Below are 19,340 nucleotides of genomic sequence, written 5' to 3' on the forward strand. Positions count from 1 at the left end.
GTTGGTTAGCCACCACCATTTTGTCCGTCTGTATCTGGAAGTCCCACAGGATCTTAGCTCGGTCATTCTCCACCACCCTTGGGGGCATCTCCCATTTTGACCTCGGGACTTCCAGGTTATACTCGGCACAGATGTTCCTGTACACTATGCCGGCCACTTGGTTATGGCGTTCCATGTATGCCTTGCCTGCTAGCATCTTGCACCCTGCTGTTATGTGCTGGATTGTCTCTGGGGCATCTTTACACAGCCTGCACCTGGGGTCTTGCCTGGTGTGATAGACCCCAGCCTCTATGGATCTTGTGCTCAGAGCTTGTTCTTGTGCTGCCATGATTAGTGCCTCTGTGCTGTCTTTCAGTCCAGCTTTGTCCAGCCACTGGTAGGATTTCTGGATATCAGCCACCTCCTCTATCTGCCGGTGGTACATACCGTGCAGGGGCCTGTCCTTCCATGATGGTTCCTCGTCTCCCTCCTCTTTCTTGGGTTTCTGCTGCCTGAGGTATTCACTGAGCACTCGGTCAGTTGGGGCCATCTTCCTAATGTATTCTTGGATGTTCGTTGTCTCATCCTGGACTGTGGTGCTGACACTCACCAGTCCCCGGCCCCCTTCCTTCCGCTTAGCGTACAGCCTCAGGGTGCTGGATTTGGGGTGAAACCCTCCATGCATGGTAAGGAGCTTTCTTGTCTTTATGTCAGTGGCTTCTATCTCCTCCTTTGGCCAGCCTATTACCCCAGCAGGGTACCTGATCACGGGCAGGGCGTACGTGTTGATGGCCCGGATCTTGTTCTTACCATTCAGCTGACTCCTCAGGACTTGCCTGACCCTCTGCAGGTACTTGGTGGTTGCAGCCTTTCTAGCGGCCTCTTCATGGTTCCCATTCGCCTGTGGGATCCCCAAGTACTTGTAACTGTCCTCTATGTCTGCAATGTTGCCTTCTGGTAGTTCAATCCCCTCAGTTCTGACTACCTTCCCTCTCTTTGTTACCATCCGACTACACTTCTCCAGTCCGAACGACATTCCAATGTCATTGCTGTATAGCCTGGTAGTGTGGATCAGTGAATCGATGTCTCGTTCACTCTTGGCATACAGCTTGATGTCATCCATGTACAGGAGGTGGCTGACAACTGCTCCGTTCTGTAGTCGGTATCCGTAGCCAGTCTTGTTAATGATCTCACTGAGGGGGTTCAGGCCTATGCAGAACAGCAGTGGGGACAGAGCATCTCCTTGGTAGATCCCGCACTTGATGGTGACTTGTGCTATGGGCTTGGAGTTGGCCTCTAGTGTTGTACGCCACATCCCCATTGAGTTCCTGATGAAGGCTCTTAGGGTCCCATTGATCTTGTACAATTCTAGGCATTCCAGTATCCAGCTGTGGGGCATTGAGTCATAGGCCTTCTTGTAATCAATCCAGGCAGTGCACAGGTTGGTCAGTCTGGTCTTGCAGTCTCGGCTGATTGTTCTGTCTACCAGTAGCTGGTGTTTTGCGCCTCTGGTATTCTTGCCAATTCCTTTCTGTGTCCCGCTCATGTATTGACCCATGTGCCTGTTCATCTTAGCCGATATGATGCCTGACAGGAGCTTCCATGTAGTACTGAGGCAGGTTATTGGTCGGTAGTTGGAGGGGACCGGTCCCTTCTTGGGGTCCTTGGGGATCAGGACCGTCCGGCCTTCAGTTAGCCATTCCAGGTGTCTCTCGTTAACTAGCAGCTGGTTCATTTGTGCTGCCAGACGCTCGTGGAGTGCAGTCAGCTTCTTCAGCCAGTAGGCGTGAACCATGTCGGGCCCTGGTGCTGTCCAACTCTTCATACTGGAGACCCTTTCTTGGATATCTGCCACTGTGATGGTTACTGGACCCTGTTCAGGGAGGTCGCTGTGGTCAGCCCTCAGATCCTCTAGCCACTGAGCATTGCCGTTATGGGTTGCATCCTTCTCCCATATGCTCTTCCAGTATTGCTCCGTCTCCAGCCTTGGTGGTGCTGTTCTCTTATTGTTCCCTTGCCACTGAGAGTACACCTTTGCTGGTTCTGTGGAGAACAGCTGGTTTATTCTCCTGCCTTCTATCTCTCTGGTGTACCTCCTCAAGCGGCTGGCCAAGGCTGTGAGTCTTTGCTTGGCAGTTTCCAAGGCCTCAGGTATGGACAGCTTGCTGTATTTCTTAGGCACCTTTCTGCAACTCCGTTAGTTGGCTAACCTCCCTCCGTGCTACTTTGATCTTGCCCTCTAGCCTCCTTCTCCATGGAGGGTACTGCCCCTTGTCGCTGTTCAACTTGTAGCCAAGCATCTCACTGATCACTGTTGCCGTATTGTAGATCAGCTTGTTAGTGTCGGTAATCGTGGTTGTAGGTATTGCCCGTAGTGCTGCATTAACATCATCTAGCAGACCTTCTGAGGGAACTTCACGTAATCTTGGTAACCGGCTACGCGGGATCCAGGTTTCAAGCTTGGCCATGATCCTATTTTTCAGGTCAGTTCCTCTCGCACTCAACGATCCTTCTCCTATCGCACTTGGGGCTATGTACCCAATCTCGGGTGGGGGTGATGATATCTCCCCCCTGACCTGGCGTCCTGACTCCTCCTTGCCGTAGCATTTGTGTTGTACCTCGTCAATCTCTAGCTGTGAGAGCAGTCCCTTCTTTCGAATGTTGGAACACTGAGCTACTAGTTGTTTCGCCGTCATTGTGGATGTTGGGTATCGAAGAATCCATAGGTCCCTCATCCTATTCATGTAGCCCCTTCCGCCGGGGTTACTTGCATAGTAGCATTCCAACAACGCCCTGTTTTCGTCTCTTGCCCACCGATGCCTTCTTGTTCCAGTAGCCCACTTTTCGTCAGGGTGCCCTGGTTCCTCAACACCTGACGCGGACCTTGTTGATCCGGGCGACGTCCGAGCCGGCATGCCTTCATATTTATCTGTCTCGCTCATGTCTGCGGTAGGCTTGCTTAGCATAGGGGGTCTAGCCTTAGGACCCTTACTGGATACATATATTGTGGATATATATATATATATACACACACACACACATACATATATATATATATATATATATATATATATATATATATATATATATACACACACACACACACACACACACACACACACACACACACATATATATATATATTATGTATATATATGTGTATATATATATATGTGTATATATGTATATATATATATATACACATATATATATGTGTGTGTGTATATATATATATGTGTGTATATATATATATATATATATATATATATATATATATATATATGTATATGCCTGTAAGGTGTGGCCACTTGTATATGTCTGAATAATAAAATATGTATTTTAAAGATGCCTAATTAGCCAAGCAATGTCAGTATTTTGTTATAAGTATCGGATTGCAGATCTCAAATAACGTCCACAACGCTGATTCACACAGGCGAACTCTCTTTTTTCCGTTTCTGTTATGTTCACGGTGACACACTCCCATTGAGGCCTTTTTTTCCCCCCCACCCATTATTCACACTCGCACACGCATTATGCTCAGGGTACTGCAAGGGAAGCAGACAGTGAGCAGTGAACCAGTATGAGTCACTTCTAAGGCTTCCTGACTGATACTTATATAGTAGTGTTTGACGTCTGCAATTCATCCAGCCTTGCTTGCTTCCTTCTCTGTTTTAAGAGTGGTTGAATTTAAAGTCTTCCTTTTTGGTTTCATTATCAGTGAAGGGGCAGAATTTTTATCTTGTAGATATGTGAGAAAACCACTGACATGAACACGAAGATAGTGCTGTGGAAAAAAAAATATATATATATATGAGAGAGAGAGATGTTATCGTCTGTTATGCATCTTTATTTTTAGCTGTTTTATTTGATCATGAGTTGCTCTTTTATTAATTTTAATTCACTTTGGTGATGATCAGTTGCATACATAGTTCTGTGTCCTGCTGTAATATCCTTAATTATCTTTGCATCTGGTTGTAGGGATGATAAATTGCATTTCTTTAGATTGCCTCATTGCACCTCCTGGTGGCAAAGTAGAGAATCACTTCCTAGAAGTTTGTGATTTACAGCAAGTAGCTGTCGCTCAGCTGAAACTATGCAGTTGTGAACATGTTTAGATTTTGTTACGTGAACACTGTGGGTGTCCCTCCACCTGAAGCTGTTGGAAAGTGCTTGAAGGCCTGAGAAGCATGAGCTAAATGTCGCCATATTCCTCCTCGTCTCTCTGTGAACGTGCCGGTCCTGTTGCACCTCAGTCACTGATGTCCATTTGCGTTATGCTTTATGTGAACTTCCATGAGAATCGGCTGGTTCTTTGTGTGTTTGTATTGGCTTAAAGCAGGGATGTCAAACTCATTTTACATTGTAGACCACATATAGCCCACTTTGACCTTAAATGGGTCAGACCAGTGAAACCAATGAAAAATGTGCAAATTATAGAAAAAGTTAGTTAATTTTGCAGACTGTCCTGTAATTCTAAAATATAAAGTTTATAAAGTTTTTGCTAATTTACCTCAGACAGCAACTTTCCTATCATTTAATTTTTTTGTCTGTTTAATAATTACTTTGGAGTATGACTGTCAATGGATATGAGCAATCTTTATCAACAGGATGATCTGTAAAACCTATGAAAATACAGGTAAAGGATAAAATCTATGCACTCCTTCACATTTTCTAAAGCCGCACAGTGGGCCGCATACATGTCTTCGCTGGGCTGATTCTGGCCCTTGGGCCTTATGTTTGACACCCCTTCCTTAACGAGATTGTGAATGCCTAACCATTTATTTTTCTTTTTGTTGACAGAAAGTAGTGACTGCTTTGGACAAGACTTGGCATCCAGACCACTTCTTCTGCGCTCAGTGTGGAGCCTTTTTTGGTCCAGAAGGTACCAGCACAGTCTTTGGCACGTGTTGAACTAGAATGCTTTCATTATTATTATGAAAAGAAGAGTGCAGTGTGAATCGGTGATTCTTTGCTTCTCTTCTAGGTTTCCATGAGAAGGATGGAAAGGCGTACTGCAGAAAGGATTACTTTGACATGTTTGCCCCTAAATGTGGTGGATGTGCCCGTGCCATCCTTGAGAACTACATTTCTGCTCTTAACTCGCTCTGGCACCCTGAATGCTTTGTCTGCAGGGTGAGTCACCGGGTGTATCTGCAGTGTGTTAGAATCAAGAGAAGCCTCTCCACAGAGCACTTTTGTCATTAAAAACATCTGCTGTGTCTTCCAGGAGTGCTTCACGCCATTTATAAATGGCAGCTTCTTTGACCACGACGGCCAGCCATACTGCGAGGCTCACTACCACGAGCGCCGTGGCTCGCTGTGCTCTGGCTGCCAGAAGCCCATCACCGGCCGCTGCATCACAGCCATGGGCAAGAAGTTCCACCCCGAGCACTTTGTGTGCGCCTTCTGCCTCAAGCAGCTTAATAAGGGCACCTTCAAAGAGCAAAATGACAAGCCCTACTGCCACACCTGCTTTGTTAAGCTCTTCAGTTAGACTCTGTGCCTGTGTGCCAATGTGTGTGTACATGCGTCTACACGTTTAATGTCTAAATGCACATGTGGATGTATGTGCACTTGTATGTCTATGTGCATCTATGAGTCAGTGGTTTTTCAGACAGGAGGCGTTAAGGTGAGAAATGTTTCCTGACTCTTAACTCCTGATACTGGAGGGACTTTCCGGGTTGCCCAACCTCTTAGGGTTTGGCCTTTTACACTTTTACTAAAGAGATTTTTAACAGAGCCCAAAGAGATTTTTATTTTACTCCTGTGCTTGACAGGATAAGGGAAATTGTTTTTTTGGGTTTTTTTTTTTAATTTCCCCTTCTCTGTGTGTGTGTGTGTGTGTGTGTGTGTGTGTGTGTGTGTGTGTGTGTGTGTGTGCATAAGTAAGCATATGAGAATCAAGATAAGAGCCCTGATTTGCAAATGATTTTCTGCCCCCGCTGCAGGACAACATCCTGCATCATGTGGCAGCGAATCTATGTTGGCTAGTTTAATGCAGATATGTAACAGTTGCTTGATTGCATGGACCACGGAGAGTTGAGTTGCGCAGTTTAAATGTATGTGGAGAGTTGAATACACAGTGCTTGACTAACGAGTGTTTAAAAAAAAAAAGTATTTTTCTAGATTTGGAAACTATTGAGGTGCCATTTAAAATAACTATGAAAACTCCCCATATGTACATAAATATGTATATGGAGCGCATATGTACACTGAGACACACACTGAACCATTTCTCCTTTACTTGTTTATTAAAATACTCGTCCAGTCTCAGCACACGCCAACAGCAGCTCTTGATGAGACCGTCTTCAGGTGCATTTTCTAAGTTGGTCCTCCTGACATGAGTTCTTGTTTTTTCTACAGTTTTTCTATGGAAATGAACCCAGGTGTTTTCACAGTTTAAACATAGGTTACTCACATTTCTGCTCACATTTCTAGCGTGATTATTTCCCAATAAAAGTGAAATTAAACATTTCATTTGATTTCACTTATATATTATATTCTAATTATATACATTAGAATATAATCATATTGGATCTGTTTTTGGAACTGGTGCAACCTCGGTGTGTATGTGTTCTTTACGTAAACAACTTTCAGATGAAATCGAATGACTACAAAAATAAACATGGGTCAGTGAGGACGGTATAAATAGTTTGGCTGACATTGTGAGAATTTTTATATATTTTTTTAATTTATGAGGAAAAAAATGCCAAAACAAAGCTGATTTCACAATAAATGAAAGCAAATTTTATTCAAAATAAACAATGTCTCATTTACACATTTTGCTGTTGCTACTAACGTACATTTATCACTGTTTTAAATCGCATTAATAAGGCCGGGGTAAAGATTTAAGATGTTTGTCCTTTTTATTTCAATGCATGCTGACTATATGTGGAGTTTGATCAGCACCAGCTGCCAGTTGCTGTTACAATCAGAATCTAAATTTGTATACGTGTGAAACGCTCGAGTCTGTGACACAACTGTGTTTTGTCACAGTTTTGATGGAAATTTATATATTTTTGAGCTGCAGAGGCTCGGCCTGATATGCAAAGAGCTGGCTCTGTTGACATGTAGCCTGACAGTAGTTTACCCTGGTCTCATTCCTTCACACACACGCACGTATACCAGCTTGGATTCCAGTGTGTCAGTATTTTCTTCAGTATTTTTTTTTTATATGAATTGTTATCCTGCTGTCGGAGTGATATTGCTGCAAAGCTCACAGATGGAAGTTTGATGTGAGCGTTAGCTGGACAGAAGTCACAACATGAAACCAAGCCAGGGCCAAGCCTTTAGCAAAATTCACTTAATGACTTTTAGCAGCTTTTTTGTTTTGAATTGTATCTTTTTTTTGCCACATAAAGATTGTGGGGTTTTTTTCTTTTTGACATTAATCTCTATAAATTTAAAACTATTAATACACGGTATCCATATCCAGATTGTTTTTACTTTGAGAAAATATCTCTTGTGCCAAATGTGTCAATGCAATAAGGTCTTATACACTGTGGAGTTCTCAGCCTTTTCCTGTGATTCGACTCCTTTTGGGCTGAACTCTGGGAGGGCTTCATCTGCTGTGGTGCATCTTAACCCCAAACTATACACTGTAACAGACAAACCGAGGTGAAGCCTCCTGTACCGAGTCATTCAGCAGACACTGTGGTGTTCACCTGTAGCAGATTGAGAGTACTGGATGTAGCAGGGGCAATGTCGACGTTCCATTACGGGGTTGAGTCTTCAGTTAAAATGAGAATGCCTCATAAAAAGAAAATGAATTCTGCTCGTGTATATTTGTCTTCTTACAGGTATTGCCTTATAGTTTTTGCTTCTTTCAATGAATTCATGAGAGAAATTTAAGCTTTTTACTGTTAATGCGGTTAAATCGACTTTGCTTTTTAAATGGAGACCTTCATGTGATCTTTTCTCTTTGTGGGTGGGGCGTAAGCCTATGTGGGTCCTGATTCTTCTGCAAATAAAATATTAAATATTTATTTCTGGCCTTGTTTTTTCATTTTTACATTGTGTGCACAGTACTGTGCAAAAGTATTGAGTCACTCTCAATTTTATATTTTGCTCTCAAGGAGTCAGACTGGTGTTTTTCTTTGTTTGTTTTTTTTAAAGTCTTGTCTAAAGTAGTAGTTCTCCAAGATTTCTGAAGGTCTTTCAGTTTGACTTTGGCCATTGGCTTTTTCCTTCCACTCATTCTCAGTCTACTCCTTGCCTTTGACCATTTTCAGAGGAATTATTTCTTTTTTCTATTGTTTGCTAAGCCACTTAACACCGAGCTATGAATCATTCATGCTCCTGGCTCAATAGATAAACTAATGTATCTTTAGGAACTGTCTTGTTGGTCTCATCAGAAATTGTATCAGTGGAAGGGTGACTGTCAAGAAGCCATTCTTAAAGAAGGGAAATGGCAAGTAAATCAGTATTGATCTGATGGAGTGATAAATCCAAATTTTACATTTTTGGTTCAAATAATCAGTATGAACAGAGGTAAGGAAAGAAGTACAACAGTGAGTGTCTATAGCAGGGGTGTCAAACTCAAATACACAGTGGGCCAAAATTCAAAACTGGAATAAAGTCGCGGGCTAACATTAATATTTATTTAAAAAAAATACTTCCTCCAGATATAAGAATGAATCTTTGCTTATGGACTCAAACAAGTTTTGCTGAAAAACTGAATATGGAACAAGCAAAGCTTAATACTAAACAATATATATATTAGCAGTGTAATACCAGTAGGCCAGCTCTAATAGTAATTTGGTATGGCTCCACGGGCCAAATGTAATTAAGCTGCGGGCCAAATTTGGCCCATGGGCCAGAGTTTGACACCTATGGTCTACAGCCTTCTGTAAAACATGGTGGAGGCTCTATCATGATTTGGGGCTGCATTTGGTGTTGGGACTCTTTTCAAAGCTGATGAATTATGAATGCAGAAAAGTACAGCTAGGTTTTGATCCATGCAGTACCATCTGGAAAGTGTCTGATTAGCAACAACTTTAATTTTCAGTATAACAGTGATCCAAAACAGTGTTAATGCAATAAAAGCATGCTTGGATAGTGTCCCATTATGTTGTTGTTTTTTAAAAAAAACTTAAAAGTACAAACCCTTGTAAACTGAATTTTCATGTTTCAATGAATTGTCATTTTCCTTGTAACTTTTAAAAAAGATGAAGGTGGGTTTAAAATTTTGCATAGTGATGTACATTGTTCAGAAACTCAGGACTGTATTAAAGTTGGACTGTAAATAGAGTGATGCAGAAGAAATTGTAGTCAACATTGTACAAGCACACACTGTGTACGTCTAACAATTTTTATTTCACATTATCAAAGGGATCATTAGAGTTGGTAGGAAACATTTATGCTGGTTCTACCCTTTCAGCTTACAACCTTAAAACAGGTGTATGTCTGCTGAAATAATAATTAAAAGAGAAAAATCTTTAAAAACATTTTAATTTATTCAAACCTTTATAAGAGGTTGATTCCCTGAATAAGTTAAATAATCCAAAATATGGCAAGGCATTTTGGATTCCTGAGGTGAAATAAAACTACCTCAAAAAGTTCAGTAAACATCGATTATGAGCAAGTCTCCGTGTTCCCACTCAAATAAAAAGTTACCAGATCACCAGGTTAATAAACGTGACAAACACAAGGACATGACAGTGCATCTCTCCGGTAAGGAAAGATTCTGATCTGAAGTCTGAACTCGGTGAGAGCTTGAAGCTTGCCAGTGAGCACAGACAGCTGTGGAGTGCTGTCCAGAATCTCCAAGTATCTAAGATGTTGCAGGTGACGAAGCTGCAAGAAATCTTGCTCCGGCACACGTTCATGGCGGATTTTAAGACTTTTGAGCTTTGGAAACAGCCGTGGGATTTCAGCGGTGCGAGTTCCCAGATGTGAGGGCCAGGTGTCTATATGGAGGTGGAGGAGATTTGGCAGCTGCACCGCTATGGCAGCCATGTCCTTTGAAGTGATTCCTGCAACACACAGTGTGAGACTGGTCACGGTGGCTGGAATGGAGGTGATGTACTTATTAACCGGGGGGCCCTTAACGATGATCAGGGTTGAGAGCTGAGGTAGGTCATGCAACCATGTTTTGAGGCGACAAGGAGACAGTGACCACATTTCTGGAATGTCGTGATGTGAGTGCTTGAAGAAGACAGACAGATGTTTCAGGCCAGGCAGGAACTGCAACCCGTGCGCCGGCAATGAAGGATCCATGCAGTCGATGAGCTCCAAACTGGCCAAAGCCAGTGCACCAGCGTCCCCTGAGGGACCTGGACTTGGCTTAGGATCACTGTGACGATAGGTACACAATATATGCACACCTGACAAGGAGAGATGCTTCAGTTTAGGCAGGCACGCGAGTGTGGAGTGCAACATCCACATAGTTTCTCCAACGATGCCCACCTGATGACAGATAAGAGAGTCGAGGTTTTTAAACTGGGACAGCACAGAAATGAATTTACTCACTGATGTGGTAGGGAACATAACGCCACACATGCTTAAGTAAGTCAGCTTCTCGGGAAGAAACAATGGGAATCTGGAAATGTCTAACAAAAGATTAGAGCAACTGCTTCTTAAAACCAGACGTCTCATATTTGGGAAGTCCTTCAAGCAGCTGAAACACTCCTGGGAGCTTTGGTCCATTACCACCGTGGTGAGGATAGGAAGGAACAGAGCGAGCTGTTTCCAGTGTTTCACTTTGGTGCTCTTCATCACTGCGCTGGAAACTTTTCTATGACGAAGAGTGTCCCAGAACTTCCTGTTGTATGAGCCGTTTTTAAAATCCAAAACCACTGTCCAGTTTTTCCACAGAGATCGGTGATCGACAATTGTCTTAAAATACTTGCAGGTTGCCCGGACGTTTAACTTTTCTGTCGCTGACAGATACCCAAAGACGTTATTCCAGACCTCAGGAGGCAGCTTCGAAGGGTCCTGTGCCATCACTTTGCTCTGCGGGCAGATGTCTAAGCGGGCTCGATAACACCGTCACACTAATGCAGTCCCAGAACTCCTTCAAGTAGAGTGCCACAAACCACGCTTTCTGCACGAAAACTGCCACGGAAGTACTAATAGTGACTTTAAAGTGATTGACACAGAATTCACCCAATAGTTATGAAGGTAACGCCCATAGCTGAGTTGTGATTGGTTATCTTTTTTAATACATATCCCTCCCGCGCCTGTCCTCTTCCTCTTTCTTTCACGCGACCCTACTGCGAGGTACGTTTTTTCCCCCCTCGCTTGTTAATAAACCGAAATGCTCGGTCTTTATAGGATTAGGCCAAATATTAGTTTTGTATTCGTGCGATAAACATTTAAACCACTTAACGGGATATATTTTGTATATTTTAAACATTCAATAGGTGTCATTTAGCCAAGCGAGGCCTGTTAATAGAGCGCTAGGGTAGCTAAGGGTAGCCGGCTAACCTTAACTATCGGCCACATGTCCGGAGTGTAAAGTATTGACCAATTTCCAAAGTACCGTTAATATCCTTGTTTTTCGTCCTTTATTTACAGATCCATCCTTGTCTTTAAACCAGCTGTGTAGCGATCCTTGGAAGCACTGCAGAGATGCCCAGGGAAGACAGGGCCACGTGGAAGTCCAACTATTTTTTGAAAATCATCGTGAGTACCTTTTAACATAAATGCACTAGGTCTTTGTTTCTATAGCATGGACACCATAATGAAATTTATGTGACGCACAGTGGTGTATTTACAGCAACTTTTGGATGACTATCCAAAATGCTTCATCGTGGGAGCAGACAATGTGGGCTCCAAGCAGATGCAGACCATCCGTCTGTCCCTGCGTGGGAAGGCTGTGGTGCTGATGGGTAAAAACACCATGATGCGCAAAGCCATCCGTGGCCATCTGGAGAACAATCCTGCACTGGAGAAGTGAGTTTACTGGCAACCTTTGTTTTATGATGCATTGAATTATCAGTTTCTGTGTAGCAGGTTAGTTACGGTGCAGCTTGTGTCGTGCTGTATTGTCGTTCCCCCTGCTAAAATTAACCTGTTTCCAGCTATCCCTGTCTGTCTACACCCCTCGGACAGCCAGGGACGCAAGGTCTCAGACATCTGATAACTGCTCATGTTGGTAGAAATGATAATCTGCTTGTGTAATTTAAGTTTATGCTGGGATTTCACAGGCTCCTGCCCCACATTAAGGGTAACGTGGGCTTTGTCTTCACGAAGGAAGATCTGACTGAGATCAGAGACTTGCTGCTGGCCAACAAGGTGAGAGCCCTTTAATAAAAAAGCTTATAGATAATTTAGATCATGTCAAAGTGCAGGATAAGTTACAATGCAGCTTTTGCAGTACTGCATTGTCGTTCCCCCTGCAAACAGTAAATTGTTTCCTCGCTATACCTGTCTGCCTGCATCTTTTGGCTGCCAGGAACGTAAGGTTTCAGACACCATAACCTGAGTAGTTAAGATCTTAAAGATTTGGTTCTAACAGAGTGGTCTATTAAGGGTTACCCTCTCTTGTATCCCAGGTACCTGCAGCTGCCCGTGCTGGAGCCATCGCCCCTTGTGATGTGACAGTGCCGGCCCAGAATACTGGTCTTGGTCCTGAGAAGACCTCTTTCTTCCAGGCTCTGGGTATCACCACCAAAATCTCCAGGGGAACCATTGAAATCTTGGTGAGTTCGATAATTATACTGTTTTACACACAGGTATTACTCACAATGCTAATGTGTACTTTAAAAAGGGTAAGATTTGAAAATCTCTGCTTCCGCTAATCACTCTGTATGTCTTTGTCCGCCAGAGCGATGTCGGTCTGATCAAGACTGGAGACAAGGTTGGTGCCAGCGAGGCCACACTGCTAAACATGCTGAACATCTCTCCGTTCTCCTATGGACTCATCATCCAGCAGGTTTATGACAATGGCAGTGTTTACAGCCCAGAGGTGCTCGACATCACAGAGGCTTCTCTACATACCAGGTTCCTGGAGGTGAGAATTGGCTGAAATAATTTGGCATGAGTTGTATCTGAATTTTCAGTTTCTCAAAAGTTATTTTGGCCTCTTAGGGTGTGAGGAATATTGCTAGTGTGTGTCTGGAGATTGGCTACCCCACTTTGGCTTCTGTCCCCCACTCCGTCATCAATGGCTACAAGAGAGTCCTGGCTGTTGCTGTGGAGACGGACTACTCCTTCCCCCTGGCAGACAAAGTATGGTTTTTACATTTTTCATACAGCTCTTGCCATTCTCAGTGTTAACACACGATACTTGACTTGGACTTGAAAGTGAAGTTTTGCATTAACAGAGAACTAATGACATCCTTCACCCTCACAGGTCAAAGCCTTCCTGGCTGACCCATCTGCATTTGCTGTCGCAGCACCTGCAGCAGCTGCTGAGACTGCCGCAGCTCCAGCTGCTGCTGCTAAGGAGGAGGCCAAGGAAGAGTCTGAGGAATCAGATGGCGAGATGGGCTTCGGTTTGTTCGACGAATAAAATACAGCGAACAGAACCACATCTAATAAGAACATGATTCAATAAATAATGCAAGATCCATGTGCTGGTGTTGTCTCTTTATTAGTACAACTAAAAGGAGATTGTAGTAGTCTTTGTGGTTGAAAATGACACTTTGTAGTTGAAATGGAAAGATATAACAAGGGGAGTGAGTCCTTTCATAAGAACATTTCAAAAGCAAATGGACTGTAGACGTGTAGTCATCGTGACAAGTTGAACTGTAAAAGCTCATACATCCAGAATTGGCGCACTGCAGAAATTGAGCACTAATTCCTAACGGGTCATACAACTGGTTCCAAATGTCTGGAGGCCTCCGGCAACGTCGACTTTCTGCCGGAAGCTCATCTGACAACATTTCCTGTTTGGGCGTGTCGTATTTCGGAATAAAATGTTTGAGATGTGTCGTTTCATGTTTACATTAGAATTGTTACATTGAGAAAATAGCAACTCCAACGCATTTATTAGTTTGAAACCCATAATACTAAGTGTAAATGTTGTGCGTTCACTTGCATTTCGAGGTTAAAACTAAATTACTGCCTTGTACATCCGTTTGACAGCATGTCATCTGCAATGTCTTTGGAATGATTTACTGTTGCCAGTTCAGAAATTCTTGAAATGAAATCTACACCACCCTCTACAATTTAATAAAAAAAAAAAAAAAAAAAATCCGGACTCCAGGGGGTAATGCAATTGTCAAAGAAATAAACTTAAAAATTACTGTCGTCACAACATTTTTCCAGTAAATACTCATCTCATTTTATTTTGAAAGCTTTGGGCCGGAAGTTGCATTGCTTTGGCGTGGCTGGAAAGAAATAGACGCGCATTCAGCTAGTGGGGCGAACCTCTGCTATGGCTGAGGTAAGTGTTTTTGACTTATTTGATCTGAAAATCCTGCGTTAGATTAATCTTTAATCGGATTTACACGTTTGGTGAGGTTTGTTGCTTTGGGTAATGATTAAAGCTTAGATTGCCATATTTTCTAGCGACGGTATTGGTCGTCAGCGCAAGCTAATATTTTTTAAGCTAACATTAGCCCATAACTAGTGATGTGCGATACCACTGATTTCCTTTCCGATCTGATACCAAGTAATTTTCAGGGTGGTATCGACGATACTGATCCGATACCGATACTTTGTACAAAAACGTATTTTATTTATTGTATCTCAAATTATAGCATCATAATGATTGCAGGACATCAGATTACTTGTTCTTATCACTTAATGCAGAGTTCATCATATATAAATAAAAAAACTGAAGTTGTGGCTATCTGAACACCTTGCCTGCCTGCAGCACTAAAGGACTCCGTGAGAGACGTCTGTCTCGCCCTAGCAGCACCTGTCCCTCTCTTCCTCTTCAGTTCACCTCAACATACGCTTGTCATATTCTGTGATATGATTTACTCTGAGGTGTTTGACAAGGTTAGTGATGTTGCCACAACCATACATGCCAACCCTCGCGATTTTTCCGGGAGAATACCGAATTTCAGTGCCCCTCCCAAAAATCTCCTGGAGCCACCATTCTCCCGAAATTTTCCCGATTTTCCACCCGGACAACAACATTGAAAAACCATATCGCAGAATTCATAGCGCGGCCCAGCCAATTCCAGTTTCCAACAACGGTGGCAGCTACTTAGTTTTAATATTACTCTTATTTCTCTTTCTGGGTCGCAAAAAACCTTTTAACATATTTACACAGAATGTAGCTGTGTAAACTTCAAATATCTGAGCCAACTGACACATCGTTTTCAATCCCCCGCGGGCTTTCGCTACTCGGGTTAAACATGATATATAAGTCACTTTGATAACTTAAAAATGTTATTGTTTGGCTTTTTCAGTGTTTTATTTGTTCGTGAGCAAATCGGTTTGGCTGAGATTAAAATGATTAGATTAGATTAGATTAAATTAAATTTAACTTTATTAATCCATCGGGTGGGTTCCTCCAGGGTTTTCACACAGCCGAATAAACATCAAACAGAAAACTAATTAAACAGAAGAGTTTACGCCAGTGTCCGGTTATATTTTAGATAGCAAGGAGCAGACGGCAGTTTCACTCCACCAATGGAGCCTGTGACGTACTACCCGGCTTTCTTTAGACCGCGAAGGGCGGGTCCTCAGGTGGAAGCAGCCTCTGAATTTGGACACCCCCGCTGTTTCCGGGCCGGCCAATAATAACGGTGATATTTAACATATTTTATCCGATAAATAAACCCTGTAAAAGGTACAGAAATGCCCCCCCCCCCCCCCCCAAGCAGCCCTTTTGAATGTCTCCCTAGTATGGCCACAACACCTCACTCTTGGAGCACTTTTTTTGCCACATGTATAGCAAACCACGTCTCAGCTGTTTGTGGAGGTAAAATACGTCCGCACAATTACGCTCAGCCATTGTTGTGAGTGCGCGCCAGGGGGCGGCCAGACATTTATACAGCCGTATTTCACACATGACTATGAAAGGCGGAAGAGGAAGTAGTTCCTTTGAATGTAGACAATCCGAATGTTACAGTTTCTTTCCACTGTGTTGCTGTTAATGATAAACTACAAATTAACCCTAAATTACTAAAATATCGATATTTTAATGTGAGAATCGATTCTAGAACATAAATGATTGGTATCGGAGGAATCGATATTTCAGGATCGATCCGCACACCACTACCCATAACCGAAGCGGGTGTTGGTTTGAAGTGTAGTTTTTGACAATTTCCAACATTATAAATAGTTATTTTCATCATAGGGTCATAAAAAAGCCAGCTGTTACGATGACTGTTTGCTTTTAGGTTATGTAATGTAGTGTGTGTCTGGTTAACGTTGGATATTAGTACTGTTCGGATAAACAGAGTTTAGGTGTTGTTAGCTTACAACAGATGCTTGCTTTTCCAACCATTCTGCTCATTAAATTAATATGCATAAGAGTAAATTCTTTGTGTAGACCCACAGCTTACAGGACCTCCAGCAACCAGCTGTGTCCTCCAAGGTGTTCATCCAAAGAGACTACAGCTCAGGCACCATATGCAAGTTCCAGACCAAGTTCCCCTCAGAGCTTGAGTCAAGGGTATGTACAGAGTTAACCTCCATGCCATGGTTGTTTCCTCACTGCTTTAAGTTTATGTTTTTAAAACTGCTCCTGTGGTTTCAGATCGATAAGCAGCAGTTTGAGGAGACCATTCAGACGCTAAACAACCTGTATGCAGAAGCAGAAAAACTCGGGGGGAAGTCCTACCTGGAGGGCTGTCTGGCTTGCCTAACGGCCTACACCATCTTCCTCTGCATGGAAACACATTATGAAAAGGTAAAACAAAAAAAGGGTTCACATCAGAGTCTTATGTTATGGGTCACTGTACCTCAAATCATTGTGGAACTTCTGCTGAACCATAGCATATTTGGCTCAAAATTGTATGTTTCAAGGCATGACAATGTATATACATGTATATAGTGATTTCTGTGAGATTTTACCTTCATATATCAAATAGAACTATTTGAAAAACGTTCTGTCCACATTTCAATTTTTGAGGCATGAATATCTCAGAATATTATCTATTAAAATAATGAACCCAAGTTTTCATTCCCCCCTCCCCCCTCCAAAGGCCAACTGTCTTGGAGTAGTTTTATAATATAGGTTGTGTTTAAAATGTACTAAGAGGTTTAACAACTTCACAAGTACAGATGTAATTTTTCTTGTGCATGAAAATAAATTTAGCAACACAAATAAGAGGGCATTAATAGCTTGTCTCACGCGACTGGTTGTTGTGTCTACACGCACTGGGTAGTCCGATTAAAGACCCTGACCTTAAATGCCTCTAACCCAAACCTAACCCTGATAACTGCCTCTTAGTGTATTTTAAACTTAACCTGAATTAAATGACTTCTCTAGGGCAACGTGCACACTTACAGAGTGACTGTTAAAAAAAAAGAAAAGAAAAAAGATGGAATGACTCTTACATCGCCCTCTTTCTGTGCTCAGGTGTTAAAGAAGATTGCCAGATACATTAAGGACCAGAATGAGAAGATCTATGCTCCCAGAGGCTTGCTGCTGACTGACCCCATAGAGAGAGGCCTCCGAGTTGTATCCTTAATTCAGTTGCATGCTTACTAGAGCTAAGTTCTGTTATAACAACAGTCATCATGCCCCACAAACCACCAACCCTTGGTCTATTTATACCTATATACTCAAACAGCGTATTTCTGTCACTTTGTGAGCACCTCAGTTACACATTAAGTCAAATATAAATGTTTATTGACTTTATTGATTTCATTTTATATCTCTACAGTAGTTAAGTATGCTTTTGTTCTATAGACAAAGGTGGATTATCTTCAGTTACTCTACCCTTTTTTAAGAATCACGTGAGAATTGTAAGCTGGAGTCATGTGGCAGTGAATCTGGTTAAATTGTGTTGTATATTGAATGAATTGAGAAATGTTGGAAAAATAAATATAAGTAAAAGTAAAATCAGTGTCTACAACCTGTAGATTTTAATAAAAGTACTGATATTTGTGGCAGTTGTTTCAGAAACATTGCAAAAAGAAATCGGAGTATATTTTATGCATTTTTTTCCCCCCTCCTAAACACAGATTATTTTTGTTGATCACATAGCACTTTGTATTGGCCTTAACTTGTTCTCTTCAAGGTTGAAATTACCATCTTTGAAGACAGAAGTATTGGCTCTGGAAGATAAAAGAATCCATTCAGGTGCAGCTTTGATAAAGATTTGACTTCGCTCCACTGTGTTGTTCATTTCTATTGTTAAGGAAATCTTTATAATTCAACTGCATAATATAAAATAAGCCAAGACAACACTAGAAATGTGATTTACTTTCAGTTGTAACAGGGTTCTCTCTCTCCCTCTCTCTCTATTGCTCTACTCTGTAGGTTGAAGACTCCTTATCTTTCTGACAGCACATAATCAGAGTCCCGCTTCACCTAAATGTTGTATAGAATTTTGATCTGATCCTCTTTTTTCCCCCCTGTTATTTATAAGTGCTCTACTTTCTGCCTAACCTTATATGTTTATAAATGTCTTCATGTCTTTTTATACTCATCATGACCTTAGTTGATAAAGACCAGTCTCTATGAATTGTGCCATTGTGTTAAATGCCATTTTTGATTATGGTAGTTTTGTGTGATTTGACTTGTGTGTTTTATAAAAGACAAAGTAAAAAAAAAAACCCCTCAAAAAACATTACTGCTGTAGAAACAGGTTGGGATGGAGTTGTTGGTATGGTTTGGGGTAGTTCTCCACACAATGTGTTTAGCCACATTACGGTTGTTGGCATTGATGATGCAGATGTTCTATCCGTGTATGTATGTCACCTTTTTTCTTGTGCTGGAGCAGATCATGTCTTTTTCACACATGCATATTGGGATTTGTGAGCTGAAGTTGGGTGACTTCCAAGATGGAGCATGTTTACCTTTTTAATAAGATCACTTCAATAGTAACATGTCCTTCTCCTTCACTAAAATCTTCCTGAATCGTGCTCATCAGCCCTACATGTTTGTCAAACTTCCTGCAATGTTGCAAACAACATCCCCTTGTTCACAATCACCAAACAGTCCGTGATTGCTGTATATGGTGTTCGGACAACTGGTCTACTTTTCTTACAATTATTATGATTTATCTAAATAAATAATAATTTCCTGAAAACTGTTGGGCTGCTGTTGATTAATTTCAGAGTACGCATTTATTACACATTTAGTTTTTTTTCTTTTAAAAGAGAATGAGATGTGATATTTTGTGTTTGACACATTTCACTCACGATAAATATGAAAACTTTTATTTTGAAGTAGTCAGAGCGGAAGTCCCACTGCGTTGGTCTGACCCAAGTCAACGTTTGTTTCCGGAAGCCAAAGGATACTAGCTACCCTGCGACTTTTATTTGTAGGCGCTTTCCCTTGTTCG

The 19,340-nt window shown here is 41.9% G+C and overlaps 3 protein-coding genes across 4 annotated transcripts in view; all 3 read left to right on the forward strand.

Annotated features, from left to right (window-relative positions):
* LOC308403272 (paxillin-like) overlaps positions 1-7,964 on the forward strand; it is a 36,630-nt gene extending 28,666 nt beyond the window's left edge. The window contains exons 9-11 of the mRNA XM_080892562.1: positions 4,780-4,861; positions 4,964-5,112; positions 5,207-7,964. Of these exons, the coding sequence (XP_080748688.1) occupies positions 4,780-4,861; positions 4,964-5,112; positions 5,207-5,473 (498 nt within the window). The 3' untranslated portion in view covers positions 5,474-7,964. The remainder of the gene's footprint in view (positions 1-4,779; positions 4,862-4,963; positions 5,113-5,206) is intronic.
* Positions 7,965-11,157: 3,193 nt separating this feature from the next.
* rplp0 (ribosomal protein, large, P0) lies at positions 11,158-13,495 on the forward strand. The gene is made up of 8 exons (XM_080892517.1): positions 11,158-11,199; positions 11,497-11,604; positions 11,699-11,874; positions 12,129-12,216; positions 12,477-12,623; positions 12,749-12,934; positions 13,012-13,152; positions 13,277-13,495. The coding sequence occupies exons 2-8, from the start codon at positions 11,551-11,553 to the stop codon at positions 13,433-13,435; spliced, it is 951 nt and encodes a 316-aa protein (XP_080748643.1). The 5' UTR covers positions 11,158-11,199; positions 11,497-11,550; the 3' UTR covers positions 13,436-13,495.
* A 142-nt stretch (positions 13,496-13,637) lies between these two features.
* On the forward strand, positions 13,638-19,085 carry LOC308403248 (golgin subfamily A member 7-like). Of its 2 annotated transcripts, XM_080892518.1 has the most exons (7): positions 13,638-14,311; positions 14,744-14,871; positions 16,376-16,498; positions 16,583-16,735; positions 17,408-17,509; positions 18,072-18,133; positions 18,314-19,085. In XM_080892518.1, the coding sequence occupies exons 2-6, from the start codon at positions 14,845-14,847 to the stop codon at positions 18,117-18,119; spliced, it is 453 nt and encodes a 150-aa protein (XP_080748644.1). In that variant the 5' UTR covers positions 13,638-14,311; positions 14,744-14,844; the 3' UTR covers positions 18,120-18,133; positions 18,314-19,085. The 2 variants fall into 2 exon arrangements, with proteins under 2 accessions (XP_080748644.1, XP_080748645.1); XM_080892519.1 differs by lacking the exon at positions 14,744-14,871.
* The last annotated feature ends 255 nt before the right edge of the window (positions 19,086-19,340 follow it).

This window comes from Rhamphochromis sp. 'chilingali' (assembly GCF_963969265.1).
Source record: "Rhamphochromis sp. 'chilingali' genome assembly, chromosome: 9".
In the NCBI taxonomy this organism is placed as follows: domain Eukaryota; kingdom Metazoa; phylum Chordata; class Actinopteri; order Cichliformes; family Cichlidae; genus Rhamphochromis; species Rhamphochromis sp. 'chilingali'.

Coding starts and splice junctions, on each gene's coding strand:
- rplp0 (XM_080892517.1), top strand. CDS start 11,551: ATGCCCAGGGAAGACAGGGCCACGTGGAAGTCCAACTATTTTTTGAAA. Junction 11,605..11,698: donor ACTATTTTTTGAAAATCATC/GTGAGTACCTTT, acceptor GTGTATTTACAG/CAACTTTTGGATGACTATCC. Junction 12,217..12,476: donor ACTTGCTGCTGGCCAACAAG/GTGAGAGCCCTT, acceptor CTTGTATCCCAG/GTACCTGCAGCTGCCCGTGC.
- LOC308403248 (XM_080892518.1), top strand. CDS start 14,845: ATGATTTACTCTGAGGTGTTTGACAAG. Junction 14,872..16,375: donor ACTCTGAGGTGTTTGACAAG/GTTAGTGATGTT, acceptor TTCTTTGTGTAG/ACCCACAGCTTACAGGACCT. Junction 17,510..18,071: donor TAGAGAGAGGCCTCCGAGTT/GTATCCTTAATT, acceptor GTTCTCTTCAAG/GTTGAAATTACCATCTTTGA.